The sequence below is a fragment of the Colias croceus genome, chromosome 3 (genome assembly GCF_905220415.1).
Source record: "Colias croceus chromosome 3, ilColCroc2.1".
Classification (NCBI taxonomy): domain Eukaryota; kingdom Metazoa; phylum Arthropoda; class Insecta; order Lepidoptera; family Pieridae; genus Colias; species Colias croceus.
Genome location: NC_059539.1, coordinates 3,486,185 through 3,511,729, shown reverse-complemented (window position 1 = coordinate 3,511,729; position 25,545 = coordinate 3,486,185). Strand labels below are relative to the sequence as shown.

Here is a 25,545-nt window from a genome sequence, read left to right as displayed (position 1 = left end):
TACTGTACACGTTAAAACAAACGTCGTGGTCGTGATGTTTGTATTGTGACTAGCGTTATCTATGTGGGCCGTGGTTTCCTCACAGGGCCTCCGGTTGCACCCGTACATCAGTGTAAACTCGGCACATATGACCAGCTCAGCTTGAACTGTTATGGCTCAGGAATAATATTGATGTTTTGCATTAAAACAAAACATGTATTATGTGTCGAATAAAACACACAGCGTTGGATGAAGAAAGCAGTCTATGAATCCTATATATCTCTATGCAAATTGGGTCACCTTACCAAATATCGATGGATCTTTCACCTCACTAGCAAGAGCGCGTCCCTAGTATGGCATCTGTCATCATCGCCTTTGAAGCGCTGTCATCTTCCAAGCTCCATAGCATCTTCATCAGCAAGCAGTAAACTGCAACGCTGTGTGTTTTATTCGACACATAATACATGTTTTGTTTTAATGCAAAACATCAATATTATGTGTCCTTCTAAAACACACAGCGTTGGATGAAGATGTGTTTGATATCTGCTGGTGAAGAAAGACATACAAACGCTATGTTGAAAATAAATTATCTTGTTAATATTGTAATACCTAAGTGCTGTATTAACAACTTAAATTTCATTCCTTACAGAATGTTAAATGAACCTGTTGTATTGTAAAATAAAGTTATATTTTAAATTCTAAAAACAATACAAGGGGGTTATGTAATAACAACAAAAATTGTTTTTCTTTCATATTGTAAGAACTAACCATATAGGTATCCTCTAAATTTTAAATTATTCTCCTCAGATAATCTTCTCAATAAGCCAATACTAATGAACTAAGTCTTAGAACCTAAGAACTGCTTAATTATTTCTCTATATCTTTGATACAAATCAAAGTTCAAATAATAACATAAAAATAAAATTTTAAAAATTATAACTCAAAGGAAGATCAATGTCACCAAGGATAAACAATGGAGCCTCTAAGGCTAAATACTACAGTAAATAACATCTGTATATAAAATAACTATAATAAGCAATGTTAACACAACTGTACCTTAAGCATTAAGCATGTTTGTTACACATTGATCATTACTATGATCTTAAATTAATTACACTGAATTAAATAATAAATTAAACAGTTTCAGGTTACCTTAAAGTAAACCAGACTCACTGGCACTGGCTAAATTGACTGATTGACAGTAAAACTTTTATAGTTGACTGTATGGTCCTTCCACTGCCTCCACGGGTTGGTGCCCTTACCACATTCTTGAAGCCACTGCTGGACAGGGCTGCTACGTTTACTGTCTTTAAGATCTGGAGGGACCTTAACTAGCCAGAGATAAAGGTTTGTGTTGCAAGGTTAAAGGGTCCGCCCCTTTATAGATAAGAATCAATTATCTACTTTTAAGATTGAAAATCAGTCCTTTGTTACTTGAACCAACCTTTCCACATGGGTCACTGGGCATATCTATGTGTCTGAGTTTCCTCACAACCGACCACCTGATGGATAATGTGTTGTTGTATCCATTTAATATCCAAATTCAGGTCAGGTTATAATCTTATCTTGCTGTGATAAAAAACTGTATTTTGAGGTTTTCAGAAGTCATGTTCATGTCATGAACAGGGTCAGCTTGCTTATGATAGACTTAAGCCAATAAAATAGAATCCCTGTGTACTAGATTACATGCATTCTTTTTTTTTTTTTTTTTTTTTTAGCATTGCATTATGAAAGTCACCTCCTGCTTGGAGGGTCATATGTTGGCACTGTGGAGGGGCACCACTACTTAACTGCTCTTTCTCCTTTGCTTTACAATGGGCTGTTTTCTCCCCTCCCCCCCCCCCTTTTCTGACTGAGCAGTTGGGGGGCCATAAGGCCGTAAGGCCATTCACCAATGGTCTGAGTGCTCATGACTTCCGGGTCAATAACCATATATAACCATAATAGTCAATAACCATAAGCCATCTTTAGGCGCTTGACATTGAGTTGCGGACAAATGCCCGTATATTATTATTATTTATTATATCAACCATAAGCCACCCTTGGGTGCTATGTATCTGCCCCGGTCCCGGGGTGCGAGGTGCGCTAGTGCACTTGGAGGATTACCCTTGAAAGGGAATATTCAGTCTAGGCGTCAGCTCCATCAACGACTGCAGATGTCGCAAAATTCGGAGCAGGCTTTGGCAAATATGCCTTGGCACTAAAGCATTCCTTTGGGTAGCGAAATGGTCCATATCAGGAGCTTCCGAAATATTATATTTCCTGTTGTACAAGGTAGGAGAAGCCACTCCGGTACAGGTTGATTTCTTGAGAGGCAATCTAAATCAAAGGCCATTTAGGCGTCCTGGAAGCGTGCCAAGAGTTATTCTCAACTTTTCAGCTAGGTACAGTTACTCAGTTGTAAGAGCTAAGAGAGTCAGCAACCTTTGTATGTGGGCGACCAAAGTCTGATTGATAGCTTGGGCTACAGGATGTGCGCCCCTTGCAATTTACTCAGAAGCACTTTTATTGCATATCTGGTACACGACATATAAGTCAGAAGTTCTAATGCCAAGTCCCCTGCTTCCCTCTCCATTTCTCTGACAGGTAAGTACTGTTCAGATGTCCTACTCAGCCCGCATCCGCGGTATCTGTAGTTAGGAAGTGAGAAACTTGTTCTTTTACAAAGACTATTACATTTCTGTTTATGTTTCTTTTCCACAACTCTTAAGTCTTGTATAGCATGTAGAGGGAAAGCCTTTCTCTCTTGGTCTCCTGTGCGCGAAACTCTAGAGAAATACCTGGAGGCGACAACTGTACAGTCCTCTCAGTGTTAGATGTCTAGAACTGTCTGCAACTCTTATTTAGTGCAAGACATGGTCCTTTTAATGACTACCACAGTATGCTCTATCTTTGAGGCTTTTGGGACTGGCAATAACACAGACATTTCTATAGTATCACACATGAGGCACAAGTATCCAGGCTTACAATGTACACTTTGTAATTGATGTGCCAAACCTGCCTTCCCAAAATATCTATGGTCTCCGGGACCTGTAGAGTTAATTGGAACAATCCTTGTGGACGAAAAGATAATTGTCTAACTAAAAGGCTGTAGCTCATTCTGTGGCTTTACTAAAATCTCCATGGTCTCCGAGACCTGTGAAGTTAAATTATTAGAATAATCCTGATAGTTTAACTAAATCAGAGGGCTGTGGCCCTTTTTGTGATTGGAGTGCCAATCAAGCTCTACCAATATCTCCATGGTCTCCGCGACCTGTGAAGTTGAATTGGAATAGTCTTGTCAATCAGGCTTTACCAAAACCCCCATGGTCTCCGCGACCTGTGAAGTTGAATTGGAATAGTCCTGCCAATCAGGCTTTACCAAAACCTCCATGGTCTCCGCGACCTGTGAAGTTAAATTGGATTAGTCATGGTAGACCCAAAAGATAATTGTCCATCTAAATCAGAAGGCACTTTATGTGGCTGTAGTGCCAATTAAGCTTTTCCAAAATCCTCACAGTCTACAAGACCTGTGAAGTTAATTTTGCAACGGTCTCAATAGACCAAAACTTAATAGCTTAAGTAAAACAGAAGGAGGGCACCTCCAGCCTGTAGGGTCTCCGCGACCATTTGAAATGGCTGCCATATGCAGGCAGAAAATAGGCCAATGATGCCTGATTGTACAAGCCAATCCTGGCCTTGTGAGAATCTCATTACTGTTACCAATGATGTCTAATTTTACAAGACAATCCTGGCTTTGTAAAAATTTAATTACCGTTATAATCTGTGATATGTATCAAAATTACCTGGTTAATACCTAGGTGTTTAGGTGTCTCAGGTTGAATATCAACCTGGCGGAGCCATCAGCTCTTATTGCCAGAAGCATATCTGAATGTAAGTATGGCATATATTTTTCTGGGTCTTTCTGGACACAGTTCTTTCAGCATAACCATACTAAGCTAATCATGGCTAAGGACGCCTTGTACATATTTTCAGTACATATTTTTGTAGAAGATACAAATAAAAAATACAAAGATTTTGGTTACTTTACTGTTGATATTATAGAATTGTTATCACACCTGAGTGTTAATTTTAAGGCAAGCTCTTTCACTTAAGTAAGAAAGGAACTAGATAAACAACATTATCATCGGTAACATTATAACCAAGAATGATCTCATTCAACTGTTCGGGGATACAGTAAATATGGGTCCTTGATGATGATAATGTATATAAACATATCTACCTCTTATAATCTGCAATGTCTATTTCTTATGATTTTTCACTACTATTCAAATAAGTACCCATAGAATCAAAGCTTATTCTGGTATCAATTGGCTCTGAAAATAAGCTCCTTATGTTAAGAATTATTTACCGTAAGATAAATTAGGTAATCTCAACTTGCAGTAATAAGTAGCTCCTACTGAATATTGTGTGAGACTGTTGCTCATATTATACACTCTATATCATATCCTATAATAAGTAATGTAAAATCTATATGTGACATGTATCAATATTGAAATAATATTAAAATAGTTAATTAACAATTTCTTCTCTTTAGAATATTGTGATAGACAGGTTTTGTAACTAACTATCTAAAATCTAAGTACATCTTAATTGTCTTGAATTATTTATGTAGTCAGTGGGCACTAAGTAGTAGGTACTCACTTTTGTTGAGGTAGTTACAATTGAATGGTCAAAGTGATTGAGATGCCTCACTACCTGCTGAGTGCTGGGGCTCGTTAGCCAGAGGGGATCACGGCGGATTCCTTATACCTAAGTACCTTCTACCTAGGTAGCCTAACGCTATTTCACAAGTCTGGTTAAAAGCAATACTTGACACAGTAACCAATGTGCCTGTGTATGATAAAGAAACCCGATGATAATGTAGTGATCTCATTATAGGCATGCATTGTGTTTTATTAATTACCTACATCTAAATATTGATGTATTTGTGTCCAAATACTGTGAAATGTATGCCACGTGCTGGATGAAAATCTATGCACGAGTCCGGACATGTTCTGACAAGTTTGATTGTACTTACGGAATTTCTCGTCTCCCGGTCTCTTGGGCAGTGACGAACCATTACTTCTCTCGTCCTCCGAGGACGAAAAAGAGTTCCCGCCACTATTATACATACCAAAGCACCGGTTTTCGAATTTTCTTCCGACAACGTGGTCTTTTGTGTTTCATATTGGAACTAATTCCGTCTTTCACTAGAAAAACACTAAAATTTAACGCGTGTGTGTTTTATCACACTTAATATTCGAGAATTATAATTATATATATTCGAATTCGAGAATTATATTCTGCGCGATGTTATTGCGCACGAATTCATAAACGCTATGGAGCTTGGAAGATGACAGCGCTTCAAAGGCGATGATGACAGATGCCATACTAGGGACGCGCTCTTGCTAGTGAGGTGAAAGATCCATCGATATTTGGTAAGGTGACCCAATTTGCATAGAGATATATAGGATTCATAGACTGCTTTCTTCATCCAACGCTGTGTGTTTTAGAAGGACACATAATAGAATTTTGTATCGAGGCAACAATGCAAGGCGCATTCAGACGTGTCCCCCGCAATTGGTTGCGTTAGGCAAACCAAATAAGCTTTGTAAATGTCGACGACGGCTTCAATGTTTGCATTCCGATACTACTAACTATATTTTATTAAAACTCTTGGTAGTTAGGATATATTCCATGCGTTTACATATCCCATTTCAAATACACGAAGCGTGAAACTACGACTTCACATTTATAAATGAAATAGGAGCATTGGAATAAAAACATTGATCATGTCTAGAAGTACCTAATCCGTAAAATATACCCGGATTGTTTTAGCCCTGGCTCTGTGTCATTGTTGTAGAAAATTTCATTTGTATTCAGAAACCGCCTAATTGCCCGTGCGTGAGTTTATAGACTTTAAATCACTCGAGAGTTTCTTGTTTCAATTATTACAGTGCAGCGTGTACTGTACAAAACATGTAAGGTCAAGTCTTTAATAAATCCTTGGACTGGAGTTGACAGAACAAAGAAGTTAAACTTGACTGTAGCTAACGAAACATAAACTTGTTTCGTCTACTCTCAGGAAATTGCAATTTGCGATTTATTTTTTAAAAGGACATTTTTATTTTTTATCTGCACATTTCTATACGTATTATATTTACCACGATTGTTATTCACACACGTCGAACAAAAGGTTTTTTGCGCGATAATTTTTATCTGATTTACTTTTATAAATGTGGTTCAATTGTAGATTTAACTCCATCATTATATTATGCCAACTAATTTATTTACTTACTACTACTGTGGTCGTAGTGGTGCAGTGTGTTAATAAAAAGTCTATTCAAAATTATTGTTAGTCATCTTGTCGATTTAAAACATTTTCAGTAAGGCAGTCGTGCGCATAGGTCGTTGACCCGGATTTATCAACAATCAACTTCATAGGAAACTATGAATAAAGTAAAGTATTTACATATTCAACTATCGATGTACCTACCTACCTTGTTTATTACAAATTCTATTGTTTTAAATTTTGGGAAAGTACCTATATTCGAGCCAATTTAATAGGCAACATTTGACGTCTATCAATTTTATCTTCGAAGAGAGGTAACCTGCTTAAAAACATCGATTAAAGTGTATTAATCGATACGGATTTGAAACATTTGTCAATCGAATTTATTAATTTATGATGATTTTTATTCACAAGTAATCAATGCATTCGATTCTAGATGTCAGATTTCGATTTTATGAGTAACGTCTCTAGTATTTAAAAAGAAAAAAGGTTTATTGACACAAAATTGTAGCGACGTCAGTTCTTCAATTCAGAAATTGTTTATTATGTTTAGGATGGTTTATCAGTAAAATGAAATCTTAAACTAACTTCTATCGGTCATTATTATTATAAAAACGTAATCGTAATTGAAAAAAGTTAAGCAAATGTGCAGTTCTAACAAAACGAAATATCATGTTATTATATGTCGTCGTTACTAGGTTACGTTGTTGAATTTTGTTGAACTGTCAAATGTTGCCTATTAAAATGGCTCTACTATAATTGACATCAATATTTTAACAATCACATTGCATCATATAGGTTCAAATTAATTATGTATCAATATGTATTAATCTCACATTCTAATTTATACCCCACTTTGTGTGATTTATATTTAATTTTAAACGAAACGCACCTTAAAAATTTTGGGTAACGAGAGACAAAATTTAACAGTTAGCTTTTGTGTATAGAATCGTGCATAATTCCAGAGTTGCGGACAAACTCCGTCGACGCTATTGTTAATAAATTGCCAGTAGGTACAGTACAAGTACAACCGACAACGGTGCATTTATATTTAACCTTTTTGAATGAAGTTACCCTTTGACTGTGACGTGAAGCCAACGAAACGATCGTTTATAAATACTAGTGCAACCTAAGTAGTTTAGTTGTAGTGAAGAGGATGTGTGCTGTGTGAACACCCTGGTGAGTGAGCAGTCTGGTGGTATATTTTTGGTGTCTAAAGTGGACCCAGTGACTCTACTGAGTATTTCTGCTAATATAATAAGTCATTATGTTAGCAGTAATAAGTATATTGCTTAGAGAAAATAAAGTTTCTCTAATAATAATCATAGATACAGTAAAAAGGCCTCTAATTCGATCGAAAATGATTCAAATTAAAAATTAAACTTAATAATAAACCACCTTGAGGCTATGGCAAAGAATATGGATTTGGTGAAAAATTGTAAAATGCAGTGTTAAATGCCATAATTGACCTTTGACCTGCGGGTGAGAGGTGGTGGGGTAAGGTTTTGTCACCATTCGTTTTAGCCGAATCGCAGGAACCCCACCGTCCCCTTTTTTGTCCTACTTACAAACCATTTAACAAGTCGCCACTTATAATTTATTGATGACATAAATTGCTAGGGGTTTTTACATGCTCGACCATTATGTTTAATATGGTATATCGCGTAAGCAAGTAAAAGTTATGATATTGTACGATAAAATATTTTAATTTCCCAATTTCTTTTCAGACCATTCGCAATATCGAAGGTCACGAAAAGGTAATTAAGAACAATAAATCAAAGCAGTTATTGTCTCTTACTATTTATAAATTGTTTATGTGAAACTTTGTGAGTGATGTTTTTAAACATTTCTTTGCAAGTTATATACCTGGTATTACACACATTGGTACAGTTATGTACAATATGACCACTGACCAATAAAATTTTACAATCTAATATCACCAGTAAAATAACGATCAACTTGGCATATAGATAAAACGTTCAATACAAAGTTGGAAGATATTAGAAATTAAGATGTAAATGTTATTGAATTATCTCTATATTATATAAAAATGAATCCATATTTACTTTTTAACGGCATCACGCGTGAACGGGTGGACCTATTTCGATTTTTATAATATTCCTTTAAGTACGAGGATGGTTCTTATGGAGAGAAAACGTAAACATGTACCACGGGCGAAGCCAGGCGGACCGCTAGTAACTTATAAGCATACGAACGTTACGATTATGACGTCATATATCTCTAAGAAGACACACACACATACATACATACATACATACATACATACATACCAACATATTTTATTATTTAATTAACTATTTAGAATTCATGACGAAATAGTAATGGGGTGAAAATGTAGAGCAAAATATTTTTATGTATAAAATCGTGTAGGTAAGCAATACGCAAGTTGGACTTTCGCATTTATTTTTTATAATTTAAAAGGTTTCTAGGCTTCCCCAATAAATCGCGATACGGTTGTATAAGGCTAAATTTCCGGGATTGAACACAAATCAGATTATACTTTTAGCAATTCGAGTGAAGTGAATTGAATATAAATGTTTTATTTTCGGCTGTTCAAGATGCGGAAACAATGGTCTTTCTTTTGCCATGAAAAATATTTAGACTTGTACAACCATTTATGTTATAAGCCGATTCATACAATTGGACTGTCTATAATCGAATAGAAATATTGTTGTTCCCCTTGTTCCCTAGTGAGGTATGGATTGAGGCAGATAGATTGGGTCAGGGCAGATGAGGTGGCAGCGTTCCTTGCCCCATGGGATCGAGATTACTTTTTTGTTAGTTGATAAAACATAGTTGTTAGAAGTTTTAACTTCTAAGTTATTGTCTGTTAACCATTGTATCTGCCAGAAAGTTCGAATATACATAATACCTACTTAATTCTACACATACTTGTGGAGAAAACATTGAATTTTTTTTATAATTAATAAATATTAATGCAATGTGAAATTGAGAAGATTATAATAAATATGCATTGTGATTACGATCTGTCATCTGGATCCGAAACGAGCATGAAACGAGAAACGAGTTTGATATTTAACACGTACGAAATTTAATTATAAAAATTAATAATTACAATTTACATAGCTTTGGATGAAGCTTAAACGTTAAACATTAGTATTAAATTACAGTGTTGGAAATTTATTAAAAAATCACACATTAAATACAGTTTACCTACTATATGGAACAGCGTCAGTATATAGCGTTGGATTATAATGAAGCTGTCTTGGTGGGCTTGGCAATAAATGTGCTAAATAACATAGATTGCTTAGTTCGATACGAGTATATTATGCAATAAGAGAGCGGCTTCCTAATCACAGACCTGCACATGAAACTCATCTATCTTCCTTTGATTGCGCTTTTTGTAAGTAATCACTATATTATGTAGTGGGTCCACGTGCCGGTGCGATTCAATTTTAATAAATCGATTACATTCAGTTTTTGCTTTGTTAATTGATCTTTGGTATTAGATGATATATTGACGGGCCAAATAATTGTATTTGCATTTTGCAGTTGATTATATTTTGTCTCATACCACTGCGTGAGACTAGGTACTAGGAGTAGGACGTATATTTCCCGGCCTATGTCTTATGAGTCTATAATATTAACTTACTAATACCTAGGTATTGTAGTACGAAATAACACAAATTATGAATGTTCAATGTCATGATATTGCAATTTCAGTAGCATTTTCCTTTGCGCTTAACTTAGGAAGCCCCCGGCTCTGGTCATTTAATGTCAAGAATTTTCTGAAATAAAATAACTAATGGTATGATAAAATAATGAATGCAATAATTGTTTCTGCGTGCCCATCTGCCCTTGGCCTTATAGATTATTGTAGTACACGCGATTCTTTGTTTATGCTAAAAATATTGTGCAGAGGTGCGTAGTAAACAAACTACTGTTAGCGTGGAGTTACAAATTCGTGACAGAAATTATCAGAGTTTACCTAATGTTGGTAATGTAAAAGTTGCCAACTTTCAAGGATAAATATTTCATGCTATTTTACTGGTTTGCTTTAATTTGTCTAAATTTCTACGACCATGAAGGCAATTTTTTGTTATGAAATCTAGAGCAAAACGTTTTGTTGTATTGCAAAAGAAGAGAAAGATAAAAATATCAAATTCAAAAATAAAGATAAAAAATCAAATATAAAAAATATCAAATATAAAAAATATCAAATCGCAGTGCACATTCACAAACAGGTTATTATTATCATAATTAGTTGAGACAAGTTTTACATCTGTCATATTTGTCGATACATTCCACCGTGTTGTTGTTTACAACTCCTTTGCGAAATGGCAGTAATTCATGCTAATTGTCCGGTCGGTAATGTCACAGTGACCTTGCGCTGCGCGGGCGCAGGTCCCCCGTTTGTTCAATAGCCGTGCCATCTTCACGCTCACGGCAATGCTTGTGTTGAGTAAGCTATTAACTCATAGTTTACTCGTTACACAAACACTTACAATAGATTGTGTTAGTGTAAGGAATGTAATTACCTACTATGTCGTTAGGTGGAGGTCGATAATGAATGCCGGTTTCTGAACGAAACGCTAAGCTTCCCTATTATGAAAATTAATTGAATATACATTATACAACTGTAGATAAAATCAGGTGTAAAATACCTTTCGTTGAATGTTTGTTAGGCATATTGTTTAAATAAGATTGCCAAGATGAATAGTAACAGAAATCATATACACAACTCGCGTTCCTCATTTTCATTAGGTTCATTTATTTAAATTATATATATACTTAGGTTCATTAATGGAAATCCTTAAATTATTTTAGTATTGTAAATAAAAGTGACTAATGTTCACATAGTTACACTTAATGATTCACAGGTGCTATAGAGTATAGATTATCGGGTATAACAGAGATAAGTTAGATATGAAGTGATTAAAAACTAGTGGAAATGTTTCTGAGTGTCGATACGAAATAGTTTTATTACAAGATTACTTTACACTAATAATATCTGGGAAATTACCACGTTTTTACAAACGATGCTTTTTTACAAACGATGCTTTTTATCAAGGAATAAAACTAGTTAATGGCGTTATTAAAACACACAAGTTTTCTCGTTTAGTGCATTTTCCTGGATGATGTAGCCATTTTAAATATCAAAAATATTTTATGCTAAGCGGCATTTTAATTTTTCCTTTGATTTTAGTTACCAATTTTGGTACAGATGTTGAGTATTTTCAATCTGCACACATAGCATCATGACAAGAATGGACATTAAAATTAAGTATGTATAAATCAGTATCAAGTACATAAGGATGACTTACTAATTAAATACCTTTCAGAATGCAGTCAATAATATAAAATAATACATATGTATGCAATTCATTTCTACATACATTATTTAAATAGTAAACAAAATGTATTTAAAAATCTACTTTAAAATTTAATCCGTCATTATATAAGACGAATAACTACACAAATGTGTAATAATTTCGTAAAATAATTATTGCGATAACGTTGTAGTTTATACTGATTGCGTCCATTTAATCGGCTCTTCGGTTGCGTGATCGCACCGCGGCCACTTTCAAAAATTACTTTCATTCACAGTATTGTTTAGGAGTAAATAGATTTTCTTTAGAGGAAAATATGTGCACGAATCTGACTTGAACATGACACATGAGGATATTTTTTGTAACACATTTCGGGAGTGTATTATTCATGCGGAAGCAATGTTACTTCAGCTTGAGTTAAGTAGAAAATGCCCCAGAGGAAATCATTTTTGTAAGAAACTATTGGATATCGTTACAACTAACTTTAATGGAATTTAACAAGAGAAAAAAATATCATTAAGCATACAATATAATGCCATCATAGAGCAATTGTTATTATGAAATAATTATGACAATATTAAGTTCCCATAATTACTGTTATTTATAAACATCAATAGATTATAATAGCTGGTTGCTCCGCTTTCTAACACCTAGGTAATGAGATACAGTGTGAACTTTCATCTCGGTGGTAAGCCGCATAACCTATCGTATTTTAAGGTCGCGTCGCTTGTACCATATAGATTATAGTATAGTACACATTGTAGTCATATTTGTCCAGCATTATGTACTTGTCTTTCCATTTTTTGTAATTTTTTATTATCATTGTATGTATTTATTTTTTATTTCGACATATGTATTGGTGAATCTGAATGGAAATTTCGATTGAAAGTCTAACAAATACATATGGATGACATCTATAATATAAAAATGAATCGCAAAATGTGTTGGTAAGCGCGTAACTCGAGAACAACTGAACCGATTTTGTTAATTCTTTTTTTTTACATTTCTTGAAGTACGAGGATGGTTCTTATGGAGAGAAAACGTAAAAATGTACCACGGGCGAAGCCGGGGCGGACCGCTAGTTTTTAATAACGGTGATGTCGCTACACACGTTTCAGCTAACATGTTGAAATGGTGATCAAAGTAGACACTGATACTTCCTTTCCGTCTACATCTTGCCCAAATTATGTACACATGTCAAATGGTAGCTTAAATTAATATTGACAAAAGTGGCCCAGTCGTCAGCTTCACTTTGACAAACTTGGTGATATGTTTCGGAAGCTTTTTTATGTCGTAAACATCCCATACTATTTATTGCAGTTATATAGATATTCTGGATAATGATTCCAAAATAGATGGAAGTACTAATAACTAGTATAAGTATCTTAACAGTTTCTTATCGAGTTTTCTACGGTGATGGATGGGGTGAGAAACGAATATACAACCCCTTCGTTTCGTCGCCTACCAAACTCTCATTTTCGGATGTCAATCACCCTGTATTAATTATAGTGGATGCTTACGGGGTTGGTATGTCATGTATAAACATTGTTTACTTTTTGCATCTTCTATTTGGCAAGCAGAATCTATATACATATAATAAATCTGTAGAAGGGTCAATTCTGTACATTGAAAATATTGAAAAAATAAATAGCAGGGGGTGTTACTGGATCGATACCAAGCCCAAATATGTGATTAAAAAAATTTTTGTCTGTCTGTCTGTCTGTCTGTCTGTATGTTCAGGCTTCACGTGAAAACTAACGGTTCGATTTCGATGAAACTTGGTATAATTATACCTTATTATCCTGGGCATAAAATAGGATACTTTTTATCCCGGAAAAATACGTAGAAAAAATAAGTAAATCGTAATTTTTCTTAATTTTTCCGCGCGGATGGAGTCGCGGGCGGAAGCTAGTGGGTAATATTACTAAGAATCCGTATAGTGAATATACATATGAATTGGGTTATAATTCTCAGTTCTGTTTGAAGTTAGAAGTAGGTAGAAGCGCTGGAGCAGTCTTAACACGTATGTCGTCACCTGCAGTTTGTCGAACACAGTTGTTACACAGCGTCAGGAGGAGCACGTCGGTGGAACATCGATTTTCTCTTTCTTCGCGAGGCGCAAGGTGGAAATAGCTGTTTTCGGACCATTGCCGCTGCATGCAATGCACACGAGTCGGTTCACGTTGAATAATCGAGAGCTCTTAAATAAGACGCCGTTGGAATGGGAACATTTTATTGGTCTTCCTTTTTGCGGAACATCCGATTTATCTCTATACGCTCAAGAACATATCTGCTATATGGAAGTGTTCGTACATTTTATCTTTGGAATTTTTTAATTACGGTTTAAGTTCTATGTACGATTAACGATACGATTTAACTTCAATGAATAATACACAAAATAACGAAGCTTGATTTTCATGTTATAACAGGACACCAACGTAAAAACTGTTCTTAAATTTAATCGGCCTCTAAAGCCTAAAGCAGTAACACAAAGCTTGTAGATCTTAATTGAATCGCCCATTGCTTAATTTGAAGGCAGAGTTTTGAAATCATTTAAGTTTCTGCTTGAAGCGGTAAATTAACATTAATTAACAGGGACAGCTTTTAGGGATTATTAGAGAATCGTCCGAAGTTATGACATTAAAATGATTTAATTTCCTTAAGCGGCTTTTATAGAAAATTAAATTAAGTTTTATGGGATTCTGGCCAGTGTTTCACAAAGTCCGTTTTTTTGAAAATTCTTCAGACGTCAATGTTGTTATAGCAAATTGGCTTTTTGTTGAATGGAAAGGCTGGCGAGCCAGTGATTGTAAGTTGATTTGTTGTCATTGGTCTCATACGATGTTTAATATCGGCGCTAATACAGCAACAACCGGGTGTTGGTGTGTCGGTCGGATATTGCGCTTTCATGGCGCCGTACTCGTTCACTTAATGCGTTTCCGATGTGACGCAAATGGGATGTTTTGTGCTCGCAATGGTCAGGTGCGGACTGTCTAATAACTAGATCATTTCAATAACAGTTCTTACATCATTCGAAGCTAATGACGCTCTTTCTTGTTCACACGGATTTTGATAGTTTACTTTGTGGTTTTGGTACGGGAGCTAGCAACGTTTAAAAAAAAGTCATTTTAGTATAGTTGGGTTTTTGATATACTGTTTCTCTTGCTATTTCGGTTAGAGTCCGGGCTGTCTGGCTGGCCGCAGTGGTTGCGTTTATTAGTGCGCATCTTATCTGCACAGGAAAATATCCTTAATTTAAAGTCATTTTTTAACGCGTAATTTTTAATCTTTTGCCTTTAGATAGATCCATCAGACATAATTTTTTTATTGCAAGACGTTTTTTTCGTTGTAAAATAGGTGCCATACGCAATTTTTATTTCAAAATAACTAAAATGTCATCGAAATAAGTGAAATTACATCAACATGAGTCCGCTTAAAAGGTAAGTAATAACTTTATTATTTATATTGTATTATCCTTTTTTAATACTTATATTGAATAATTAGTAAACTAATATTTTTAATAGATGGTTTCATATTTATTACACTTTTGGGTATAAATATGAATTTGATGATATTTGTATTTTCTAGTGTTTGATTTTACGCGAATATTATACATTTGAAATTAAAGACTTGGGAAAATAATACAATGAATAAATCGCGTTTAAAATCCGTTAAAAAGTCTTTAATTTCTTGATGATATTTGGTTTTTATCAAGTTTACATTAACGTCCTATTTAAGGTTCGTTGGGAAAAGGAGGCGATATGGTAGATTGTTGCAAAAAAACTGTAAATAGTAAAATGAATATTATATAATTATAGTATAAGTAACACAGTGATTACTTATCCTTCACTGGGACTCATGTTGATGGAATTTCACTTACTTCGATGATATTTTAATTATTTTGAAATAAAAATTGCGTCTGGCACCTATTTAACAACGAAAAAAACGTCTTGCAATAAAAAATGTATGTCTAATTGATCTATCTAAAGGCAAAAGATTAAAAATTACGCGTTAAAAAATGACTTTAAATTAAGGATATTTTCCTGTGCAGATAAGATGCGCACTATTAAACGCAACCACTGCGGCTAGCCAGACAGCCCGGACTCTAACCGAAATAGCAAGAGGAACAGCATATCAAAGAACCAACTATACTAAAATGCTCACTTGTCAACGTTGCTACCTCCTATACGATTATATAAGATAATGGTTACGTAATTGCCTCATAATAGTTTTAAATCAATGTTATATCTTTATTTTTATTGTGAGTGTTAGAATAAAAATAAAGAGTATTTTTTATTTTTTGGTATGTCTGTAAAATATTAAAGAATTATTAGAAATATGCCGTTTTGCGAACTTTTTGTCGAATTTAAAATAATCACACAACCAGTTGAAAACAATTTACTGCATTGCATTGCATTTTCGTTGTTTACTTAGACGAGTTTGAAACGATATGCTGTATCGTTATAAAAAGAATGTAACACGAAACAGCTCTATTTATCGAACTCAATTCTCCACCGATCAAAAGCACGTATGCGGTGAATCGGAACTGTTTCAATGTATTTCTATCGCCGTTTATTCCCGTCCAATAACAATGTTATTTAATGGTAAATGAAACAGTCGGGCGATTTCCGCGTACAGTGAATACTTAAGTCGTGGCGATAAATTTTGGAACTGTTGTGTTTAGACGATTTATGCGCTGAAGCACTGGCAACTAGATCCAGCTTCCTATAGCGTACACAGGTATTTAATTTTACTGTAATCCAGTTCTCTGTTTATAAATAATTGGTAAATATTGCCTTAGAGGCGATTTTTATTCGACTTTTATTCGAAAGATATAGAGATGATTAAAATTAGAACACACCTCTGTTACTTATCTCTTTGTTGCAAAACCGATTCCATTTGATACCGCTTCATAACGTTCTAGCAAGAGCATGTCTATTACTTCCTTTATTTTTAAAACAACGAACAATATTTTGCACAATCATTTTATATGGTTAATCTTTTATCTTTTCCTTCTATAGATAGAACATGGAATGTGATGAATCAAGATAACATTATCTTGTTTTGAAGTGGAGATCAATGGATAGTTAGGAAATTTCATTTAACACTTTTCGTAATAGTACTCATGTACAATTGATTGGAACATCTTCATTCAATTTTATATCTTAAGGTCCATATTTGTATAAATGCGTACATCCTACGATACGTGCTTCTGTTAGTCTCAGAATTTATTGTTTAATGATTACTCCTTGCTTCTTTTAGTCACGCGTAGGCCTCGGTGTCTATCGGTTGTTTAAGGTTTTAGACTTTGAGGTCTTATACTTTGAGGTCTTATACTTCGTTTTTATTGGCACTAAAAAGTATTTGTTCTAGCGTTTGATGTGCGTGTATTTTATATATTTGACAACGTTTTGCACTCGTCTTATCTTGGTTTTAAAGTTAAGCTAACTAATGATAACGTTCGCTTAAAATTTGTCAAGGTGATTAAGATACGTATGCGGAAACTAAATAAGAGAGAGCCATCTTGTGTAGGTTTTATTATGATCATGTAGATCATGACTAAAACGCCATATTCTTATTAGTTTTATTTTGCTTGTTAGCAATAAGCTTGTGTCTGTATCAGTTTAGATGTATCCCAAAAAAGGAGCTAACGGACCTAAGCCCAAATAATATATGTGGGTCACGTCGACCAATATCGTACGGTTATGGTGATGTGAAGCGCTGCTGTAAAAGTGTGGAATGAGATCGGTCGGTATTCACATCACGGCTGAGGCCGGTGACTCCTCAGAACAGTCCAAGCCACTGCCATTGCCGTGGAATGTCGTAAACGGAATACTAATCCTTTGTACATAGTGTGCGTCAAGCCAAATACTTGCTAGAGCAGGTCAACGAAAGTTTCGTAATGCCTTTGTTTCACTGACTTTCGCGCTCGTTAACGGGAACGCCTAAAACCAATTTGTCATTGTTCCTTCAATTTGTTCTTTGTTTTGAGAACGATTCATCCTATACATGTTTCTCGTAAGTCGTAGTAGGTACTATTTTGACACGAGGGCATCTATTGTTTTGCAGCAGTCCACAGACAGATTTGATTGTGTTGCAAATGTGTTCATTAACTTTCTCTTTCAACTGCGGGTATTTTGTATGGTGCCATTATTGAGGCCTAGTTTTATTCAGCAGCTGACAATGTAGCGTTACGTGCAATGATAACGTTGCAGGCTTACAGTTTTAGAGTGGGCAATTCGTAGTTTAGCGGTGATTGCGGTCGGTCGCGTTACGATTCACGCGGCTGGTGGTTCACCGTGGTGCTCTGTGTAATGTTTAGCGTGGAAGCGAAGCGGCGCGCCGAAGCAGCTGCTGCTGCACGGTCTGTTGGCGCCGCTCTCCGCCCGCCGCCCGCGCAATCATTGCGCCCCCGCGCTCCCTTGCGAAAAATTATAATGCAATTGCCAGGACGGCCGATGTGGAACGCTTTACGACCGCAGCCAGCACGCAACAGTCTACACTCAAATGCGTTGTAACTCACACGCCATCCATCACTATGGATTTGTCGTGTCGGGACTGATTTCTTTTGTGCTGTTCGACGGAGTGGAAACTGTGTGGCTGTTGTTTAAGTTACCATTGGATTGTAATATTCAGTGACGTGAACTTTAAAACGCAGTTCAGTGCCACGATTTCGGTTCTTCCCATTATATTCTACTGGAAGACGCGGTACCGTTGTAATTTTGGCCTTTAACAGTGTAGTGACTTTAAATGACTTCAATGACCGCAATATTTCTAAACAAAAATACGTTTAAATTACTTTAGGTTCATTAGCGACCATATTCGGTGAGACCATTGTCCATCAAACGTGAATTAATTCCAATCGCGTCTTACTTACGTCCGGTGAGGTCTTGCTTTCAAAGTGTCAACGTTTCCAAGTAGTCATTATAGTTCAAACTGTGGCCAGTTTCGCTCGCTTCTGGTATTGTGCGACTTATCATTTCATAAAAATAAAAATTAATCGGCTAATTATAATATTATCAGGTGTAGGGATGATAAGGCAGCGGCCAGTTATGTAGTGTAATGTGGATCAGTTAGCAATCACTGCTGATATAATGAGGTGAGGTGAATTGTGATTTGAAAAGTGTTGTGAGTGATAAGTTATACAAAATGTGGGGCGCTGCGGTGTCTACTCCTCCTCATTACCATTACGTCCAAGGTCCTGCGGGGCCGATGCCGCAACGCGGTCCTGCGGGTCCAATACTGTCCGGACCCAGTGTGAGGCATCTGAGGCCTCAGTCTTCGTATTCCCTGCCGCACGGGAGCAACGGTCCCGGTCGGTGGAGCTGGTCTGGCAGCAATGCGTCTTCGTTTGATCGCAGGCAGCTCAAAGTGCCTCCGCAGCCAGCCAGGCCGGCACCACATCGACCGTCGCATAATCGACATGCCGCTAACGTAAGTTCATACAATATGACGGTCGGTTAAATTTCGTTTTGCTGATTCAGATACCTATTTTAATTTGGTTGTGCCAAATGTACATCTTTTTCTGAATTGTGTATATGGCAACTAGATCTAAATGAGATATTAAAAATGTAAAAATTTATATAACGACTTCCATTACTACATTCTCATTTGGTTTTTTCATTCACACCGTGAACGCATACGAAAGCAATAATTTCTTACGCTCCGCGCGTTTATTAATCGTTTAGAATTACAACTTTATTTCCTCGTCTCTCGCAATGCGTGTCGGATGTCGGCTGCGCACGCGTCACCCGACACGAATGCGTTTCTAATATACACCCAAGGTATGCGGCTTCTGTGACACTATGAAATCAGCATACTTAGTGATTATTGTTCCAATATATATGCAACATACTTATTCGATATAATACGACTCTTTGTGACCATTACGTGCACATTAGACAAGTATGCGCCGTGAAATCAGTGTCGTTGAAAATGTCAGTTATATTTATGTTGCAATTTGTGTCGTAGTCTAAATCTTTATAGTTGCAATCTCCGCTTGCATTGCAGCAATAAATCACCTATTCGCATGACTCAAACAATGAAACGAGGAACTACGTCACTTTCATTGAAAACAGGTTTGAAAAAGTAAGGTTTTACTAGCTGGAAACGCTGCGTGCGGATAGTGTCAATTAAGCGCCATTTAATCGCGAACAAGTCGTAACGCCCTTTCATTGCAGGTAATTTATTAAATCCTGGTGGATCTAGTTAAAGTTACAAACGTTGGCCCGGCTGATAATAATTACTTACAGCTATACCCGACGCTTTCTATAAAATGAAATATATAAAGCAATTGCTATCATACACTCAAACAGTTAATAAAAACATTATTGACATTAATAAAACATCGCTCTATTGTCGCTTAATAGTACCTTCGTTATTATATTTATTATAAATAGTTGTGATAATCGCATAATCTAAAGCCAGGAAGTTATATAAGTGGTATTTTACAATTCTTTCAGATTAACCATTGTACGACGATTATTATGAAACGAAGAGACCTTTGATTTATAAGTCAGCGTGTGCTGAACGTACTATTTGTTCATTGTTATATATTTAAATTTACATAATAGACCAGTACTGCTAAACTCTTTATAATGTAGAAAGGTCATATCGTAGATTTTCTTAGAACCACAAAATATTTAAAATTGACTTAAATTAAGTTGTTTACCAAATAGGTATTTATTTAAACGATTTGCAATATTAGTTTCTTTGTATTATCCATACTAATATTATAAATGCGAAAGTAACTCTGTCTGTCTGTCTGTCTGTCTGTTACTCAATCACGCTTTAACTACTGAACCAATTTGCATGAAATTTGGTATAGAGATATTTTGATACCCGAGAAAGGACATAGGATAGATTTTATCCCGGAAATCCCACGGGAACGGGAACTATGAAGGTTTTTCTTTGACTGCGCGGGCGATGCCGCGAGAGGAAAGCTAGTAATAATAAAGATAGACAAGAGATGTACCCAGTGCAAATGAGAGCCGACCTTTTATCTCTTGAATACGCCTCTGCTATGCTAATAGTATTTCAACATCGTTTTGCTTATTCATTAGGTTTTGTGCAATTAAATGTAGGTGTTCTATTCTTAGTAACAATAAATGTACAAAAGATTTAACGATAGAAAGGAAGTTTCAGGATATATCTACTTAAGATTTACCCTCGTAGAATAGTGGACATAAAAACTGGCATTAGGTTTAGTATTAAGTCCGCCATTAGCCGTTTCGGCAGGGTCTATCTGTCCTAATCCTACCTATATTTTAGAGTAAAAACATCAGCTAAAATATGGATTTACGCGTTGGTGAAATTACTTACTATATGGTATAATGGCGTAATGCTCGAAGTACAAAAAGTATCCAAACGGGTTCTCACATACCTTAAACAGATTGTAGGTTTTCTTAAAAGGGGCTCACCATCACCTAATGAATTACTGTCGCAATCCGCATCTTACCAGCTTGTAACTATTTGGTGAATGCTTAAACATGATAACTGTAAAGTATGTAAGTAGTAATTGTATGGAAGAAAAAATTATTTAGTGGTTGCTATACCAGTATTGATTTACCTGCGATTATTTTAATACGTAGCACTTGCTTTGTGCGATACATGAACGTTTTGAAGATATGAATGTCTTTTACCAGTTGGTCTTATGTTTTATTTCGCGTTATATTTCGCTATTAACTATTATGGTTTTGGCAACTTTTTTTTTATTATAAGTCAGTGTGTTAAAATTTCTTGTTCTACAACATTTTAATATTCGCTACCTAGCGGTGCGTCCGTAATACAGAATCGTATTTAAAACACTCAGGAATCACATAATATATTATAAATATCCAGTTTGAAATCTGTCCAATATAAGTTCATGCTATAAGTTTATAATATGGTAATATCCCTTTTTTTTAAAGTGGGGAAATCTTGCATAGATACCCACGGCCTCCGGGGAAAGGGCCGTGGGTTATGTTGGATTCCTACCGACCAAAACCCCACTGTATTCCGTCAAGCCGCATCAACGACGGGGCCACGGGTATAGGTAGAACTCGTCCGTGACCCCATCAGTTGGTAATATCCCTGGTTTATAACGATTAAGTGCTGAAATTAATTACCCAGAGAATAAATTATCATTGAAAGAAAACATATTTATAGAACTTTGATTATTAATTAAGTAAACATTTTAATCACTTATTGACGTATATTCATAACATTAATAAAATTGTTTAATTATCAAAAATAGCTGATAAGGGTAATGATGCATTTTCCACATACGATGTTCTCCTAGCATAATGATAAAAGTATGATGAAATTTAATTACAAAAAAATATGGAATAAAATAAGTGAAACATAAGTTTTATTATCGTTTAAAACAAAAATAACAAGAATATTTTGTATCGTAAATAAAAAACGAATATTTTATAACGAAGCACACATTATTATTTCTTGTCGCAACTTTTGTCGTAAATTCTGTTATCTTTAAGAGGAATTTGAATTTATTACTTACCCTTACTGAAATGATACATAGAACTGAGATTTTGTGTTATTTACGAGTCAACTGTACTTTTTATTACAACTCAAATATCGTTACCTAAGTACTACAGAAAAGTGAGTCATGCTTAAATAAAATGCTCATTACAAATACAATTCCAAATTTAAAATTTTTAACTACTTAAACACTGAAAATTGTGTAAGTTTATATTTTTTGTTTCATCAGGAACTTGTTGTATAAGAATTACGAATCCAAGATCTGCAAAATATTTTAATTAAGAGATAGATAAAACAGCACAGCCACGTCAGATCTTGGTCTGTATTGGCTTTTGCATAAAATGCCTGCAAATAGCTTTGCTATATTAAACTTTTAGAATTAACCCAGCAAAACATAATAAACGTTTTTGTCCTCTCTGCAATGAGTCTTTCGTTTTATGACTCCCTATAGGTTTCTTTACGAGTAGAATTTAAAGAGGGCGTAATGGCGTTATTGTCGCCTCTTTGTTATCATACTCATCGCACAAAATATATCTTTATTGTATACAAAATAAGGCTTTCTCATGTGTTTCATTGAATCAATTACGCTCGTTTAGATCATAGCTTGTTTTAAGTGGTAATCATGTTTAGAAGTACGTTCACACTTTGATATTTCATCTGGGAATAAAATCGTATTGAACTATCTATCAAGAGCGTCACTTTCCATTTTCTTCTCGCAGATTTCACCTCCAGATTAAGAATGTTATAAGATTTATATCACAATGTGCTCCAATTTTGTGCTATTTATCATTCGTGTCACGTCTCCCCCACTATGTTCGGCCGGCTAAACCCGATAAATTGATCCACGTACTTCGAAAAATACAGTCGTGTTTTAGATATTTCTGGAAAATTCGTTGCATTTCTTATTAGGATCCCATTTACTAATCTATTTCAGTTTAAATTCTAGATATGGTCGAAATCAAATAGATTGTTTCTAAGAAAGAATATCCTATAACGATTTGTTTGTTATATAATAATCTTTAAATTTGTATGTAAATCAATCAAAGCAATAAAACGAAATACATAGTTTAAAAATAGTTCAAGTATTAACATAACTGATAGCAGTTTTTCCCGCCTTAGTATCCGCCATTTGCATAGTGTAGCGTGTTTTGTAAAGGTGTCACGTAGAGAAATGTTGGATCGCTTTGCGTTCGCAAGAAACCTTGACTCCGTGGCAATGTCAGCCAAATGCCAAAAGGTTTTTGAATTATACACGCTTATGACTGACTTGAGGAATAGCGAAGGTGATTAAAGAATTGGGGGTAGCAATTTATTTTCGTATTTCCAAGGACGTCTATTATTATGTTGTTATCGTAATTTCACTCATTAGGCACTTTATGAATCGAAAATCGGTATGGTTATTAATTATTATTTTGTATCAAACCATCATATTTTTGTCAATAAAATAACGTATATATTTTTCAAGTATTATGGTTTAAACTTTGGTACGAAGAACGTACAACGACAGGTACAGATTTTTAAAGCTGTTGGGAACTCAATTTAGTACTGTGATTTATCACACTACCATTCACAATTCAAAACACTGGTTTGTTTTTAAAAACATTTTTCATCTTGTCTGTAATTCTATTTGTTCTGTACCTATAACAGGAAATGGTATCATAATGCTTTTAAAAAGTGATTATCTTAATCGCGATGTGTTGATAAGTATAATCCGTACATTTTTAGTGTTTGTTTAAATTGAATTTTCTAATATAACACGCGCATATCATTGTGGGACATATATTACGTTTTAAGATAGTATTTTAATGTGTTTCTATTATCGAAAAACATGTACTATTTGATAAAGTATGAATATTTACTACTAGCTGTGCCGCCCGGTTTCACCCGCGTGGCTCCGCTCCTGTTGGTCTTAGCGTGATAATATATAGCCTATATTACTCTTGGATAAAGTAGCTTTCGAATGGTGAAAGAATTTTTCAAATTGGTCCAGTAGTTTATGAGCCTATTCATTACAATCAAACAAACAAAGTTTACCTCAGTTTATTATATTAGTGTAGATAAAATCGCCACAAATATTTATTATTTGACGTGTCGTTCTAATAACATTCATTATCAGAATATGCTTGATTATAATTTATAATATTAAAATTCTTAATACTTTTTCAATGATAAAATTATTATGATTTCAATAATATCAATCTATCCTACATTATTATTAAAATAACATTAATTTTGTCCTCGGTGTCAGAAATTGCAAATTGCAATGAAGTTCGTTTTTCATTATATGTAAAACATGTATAAGAAATAAATGTCCATAAAAAAGATATTCAAGAACCCTCCATTGTTCCAGAAGGTCGACCCTGAGCTGATCTTCACGAAGCAAGAGAAGATCGGCAAGGGATCGTTCGGCGAGGTGTTCAAGGGTGTAGACAATAGGACACAGCAAGTGGTCGCCATCAAGATAATAGATCTAGAAGAGGCTGAAGATGAGATCGAAGACATACAGCAAGAGATTATGGTGCTGTCGCAGTGTGACAGCCCGTACGTTACTAAATATTACGGATCATACTTGAAGGTGAGTTATTTGAGTTTATTTAAGTTGAGGAGAAATGTATTTGATAACTAGATTAAGCAAAAATGCATAGGAATTAAATGCAGAAGAGTTGTAATATAATTTGCCCATAATAATGAGGGTCTTTTAACGGAAACGATGATTAGGTTAGCAAAGTAAGTACCGAAGTGTATGAACAGGTTAGTAAATACGACGTAAATAAATTTGATCATTGTTACAGCTGCTGTGTGCTTAACGAGTTACATAATTGAGAAATAAGAGATCAAATATTTTACAAAATTACATCTCAATGAAATAGTTACGAATCATGTTGTATTTGGCAGTAGCAAGATAGTTTATATTTGAGTTCTTCATATAGGAGTATTCAGTCCAATATTACCATTTCCCTTCAAACCCCGCATCAATCATTGTCTCAGGATATTTTACAAACTACATTCATTTTTGTGAAAGGATCATACGTAACTAATGGATCCTATTATTTGGTGATTGACTTTGGCTAATGTTAGAAAGTAATATGTTGTGAATGTATACGCTTCTTCTGTATTGATATCATAATATTATGTACGTTAATTTCCCAAAACCAATGTAGTATACTTCTTACTACCTATATTTCCGTGATGTGGGTATACTCAAGCTTATCGAGTTAGTTGGGTAGATATCTCGGCGGTCTGCGGCGGATTTTTGAAAGCGGCCTTTATCTAAGTATCTCTGATCTCGATTAGGTACGTAATATTCGTTTCACTGGTGCTGTATCGGCGGCAAAATTTAAAGTCCATTCGACCGATCGTGCATTGCGTTCGCGTGATCTATGGTGCAGTAACAGCCCACTCCGTCACGAACTCTTCGAGGTCAGAACACGACATCAACATAAAACCGGTCTCTTACATCTTTCAGCTAACAATGCATTAAATAAAAGCTTTTTTGGCGTT

The 25,545-nt window shown here is 35.1% G+C and overlaps 1 protein-coding gene and 1 long non-coding RNA gene across 6 annotated transcripts in view; one reads left to right on the top strand and one right to left on the bottom strand.

The window, feature by feature from the left end:
* The window catches only part of LOC123706201 (serine/threonine-protein kinase 26), an 85,775-nt gene that overhangs the window by 4,083 nt on the left and 56,147 nt on the right, over nucleotides 1-25,545 (top strand). For 2 of the 5 annotated variants that reach the window (XM_045655367.1, XM_045655370.1), the window contains exons 1-2: nucleotides 18,016-18,999; nucleotides 24,395-24,619. In XM_045655367.1, coding sequence (XP_045511323.1) covers nucleotides 18,715-18,999; nucleotides 24,395-24,619 — 510 coding nt within the window. In that variant the 5' untranslated portion in view covers nucleotides 18,016-18,714. Of the gene's footprint in view, nucleotides 1-18,015; nucleotides 19,000-24,394; nucleotides 24,620-25,545 lie in introns of those variants that run through there. The other 3 variants (XM_045655369.1, XM_045655372.1, XM_045655371.1) reach the window with 3 other exon arrangements.
* LOC123706203 lies at nucleotides 164-5,466 on the bottom strand. Its single transcript, XR_006753382.1, has 2 exons — nucleotides 5,000-5,466; nucleotides 164-416 (listed from the first exon to the last, which is right to left on the bottom strand). It is a non-coding gene; the product is annotated as an uncharacterized LOC123706203 (long non-coding RNA).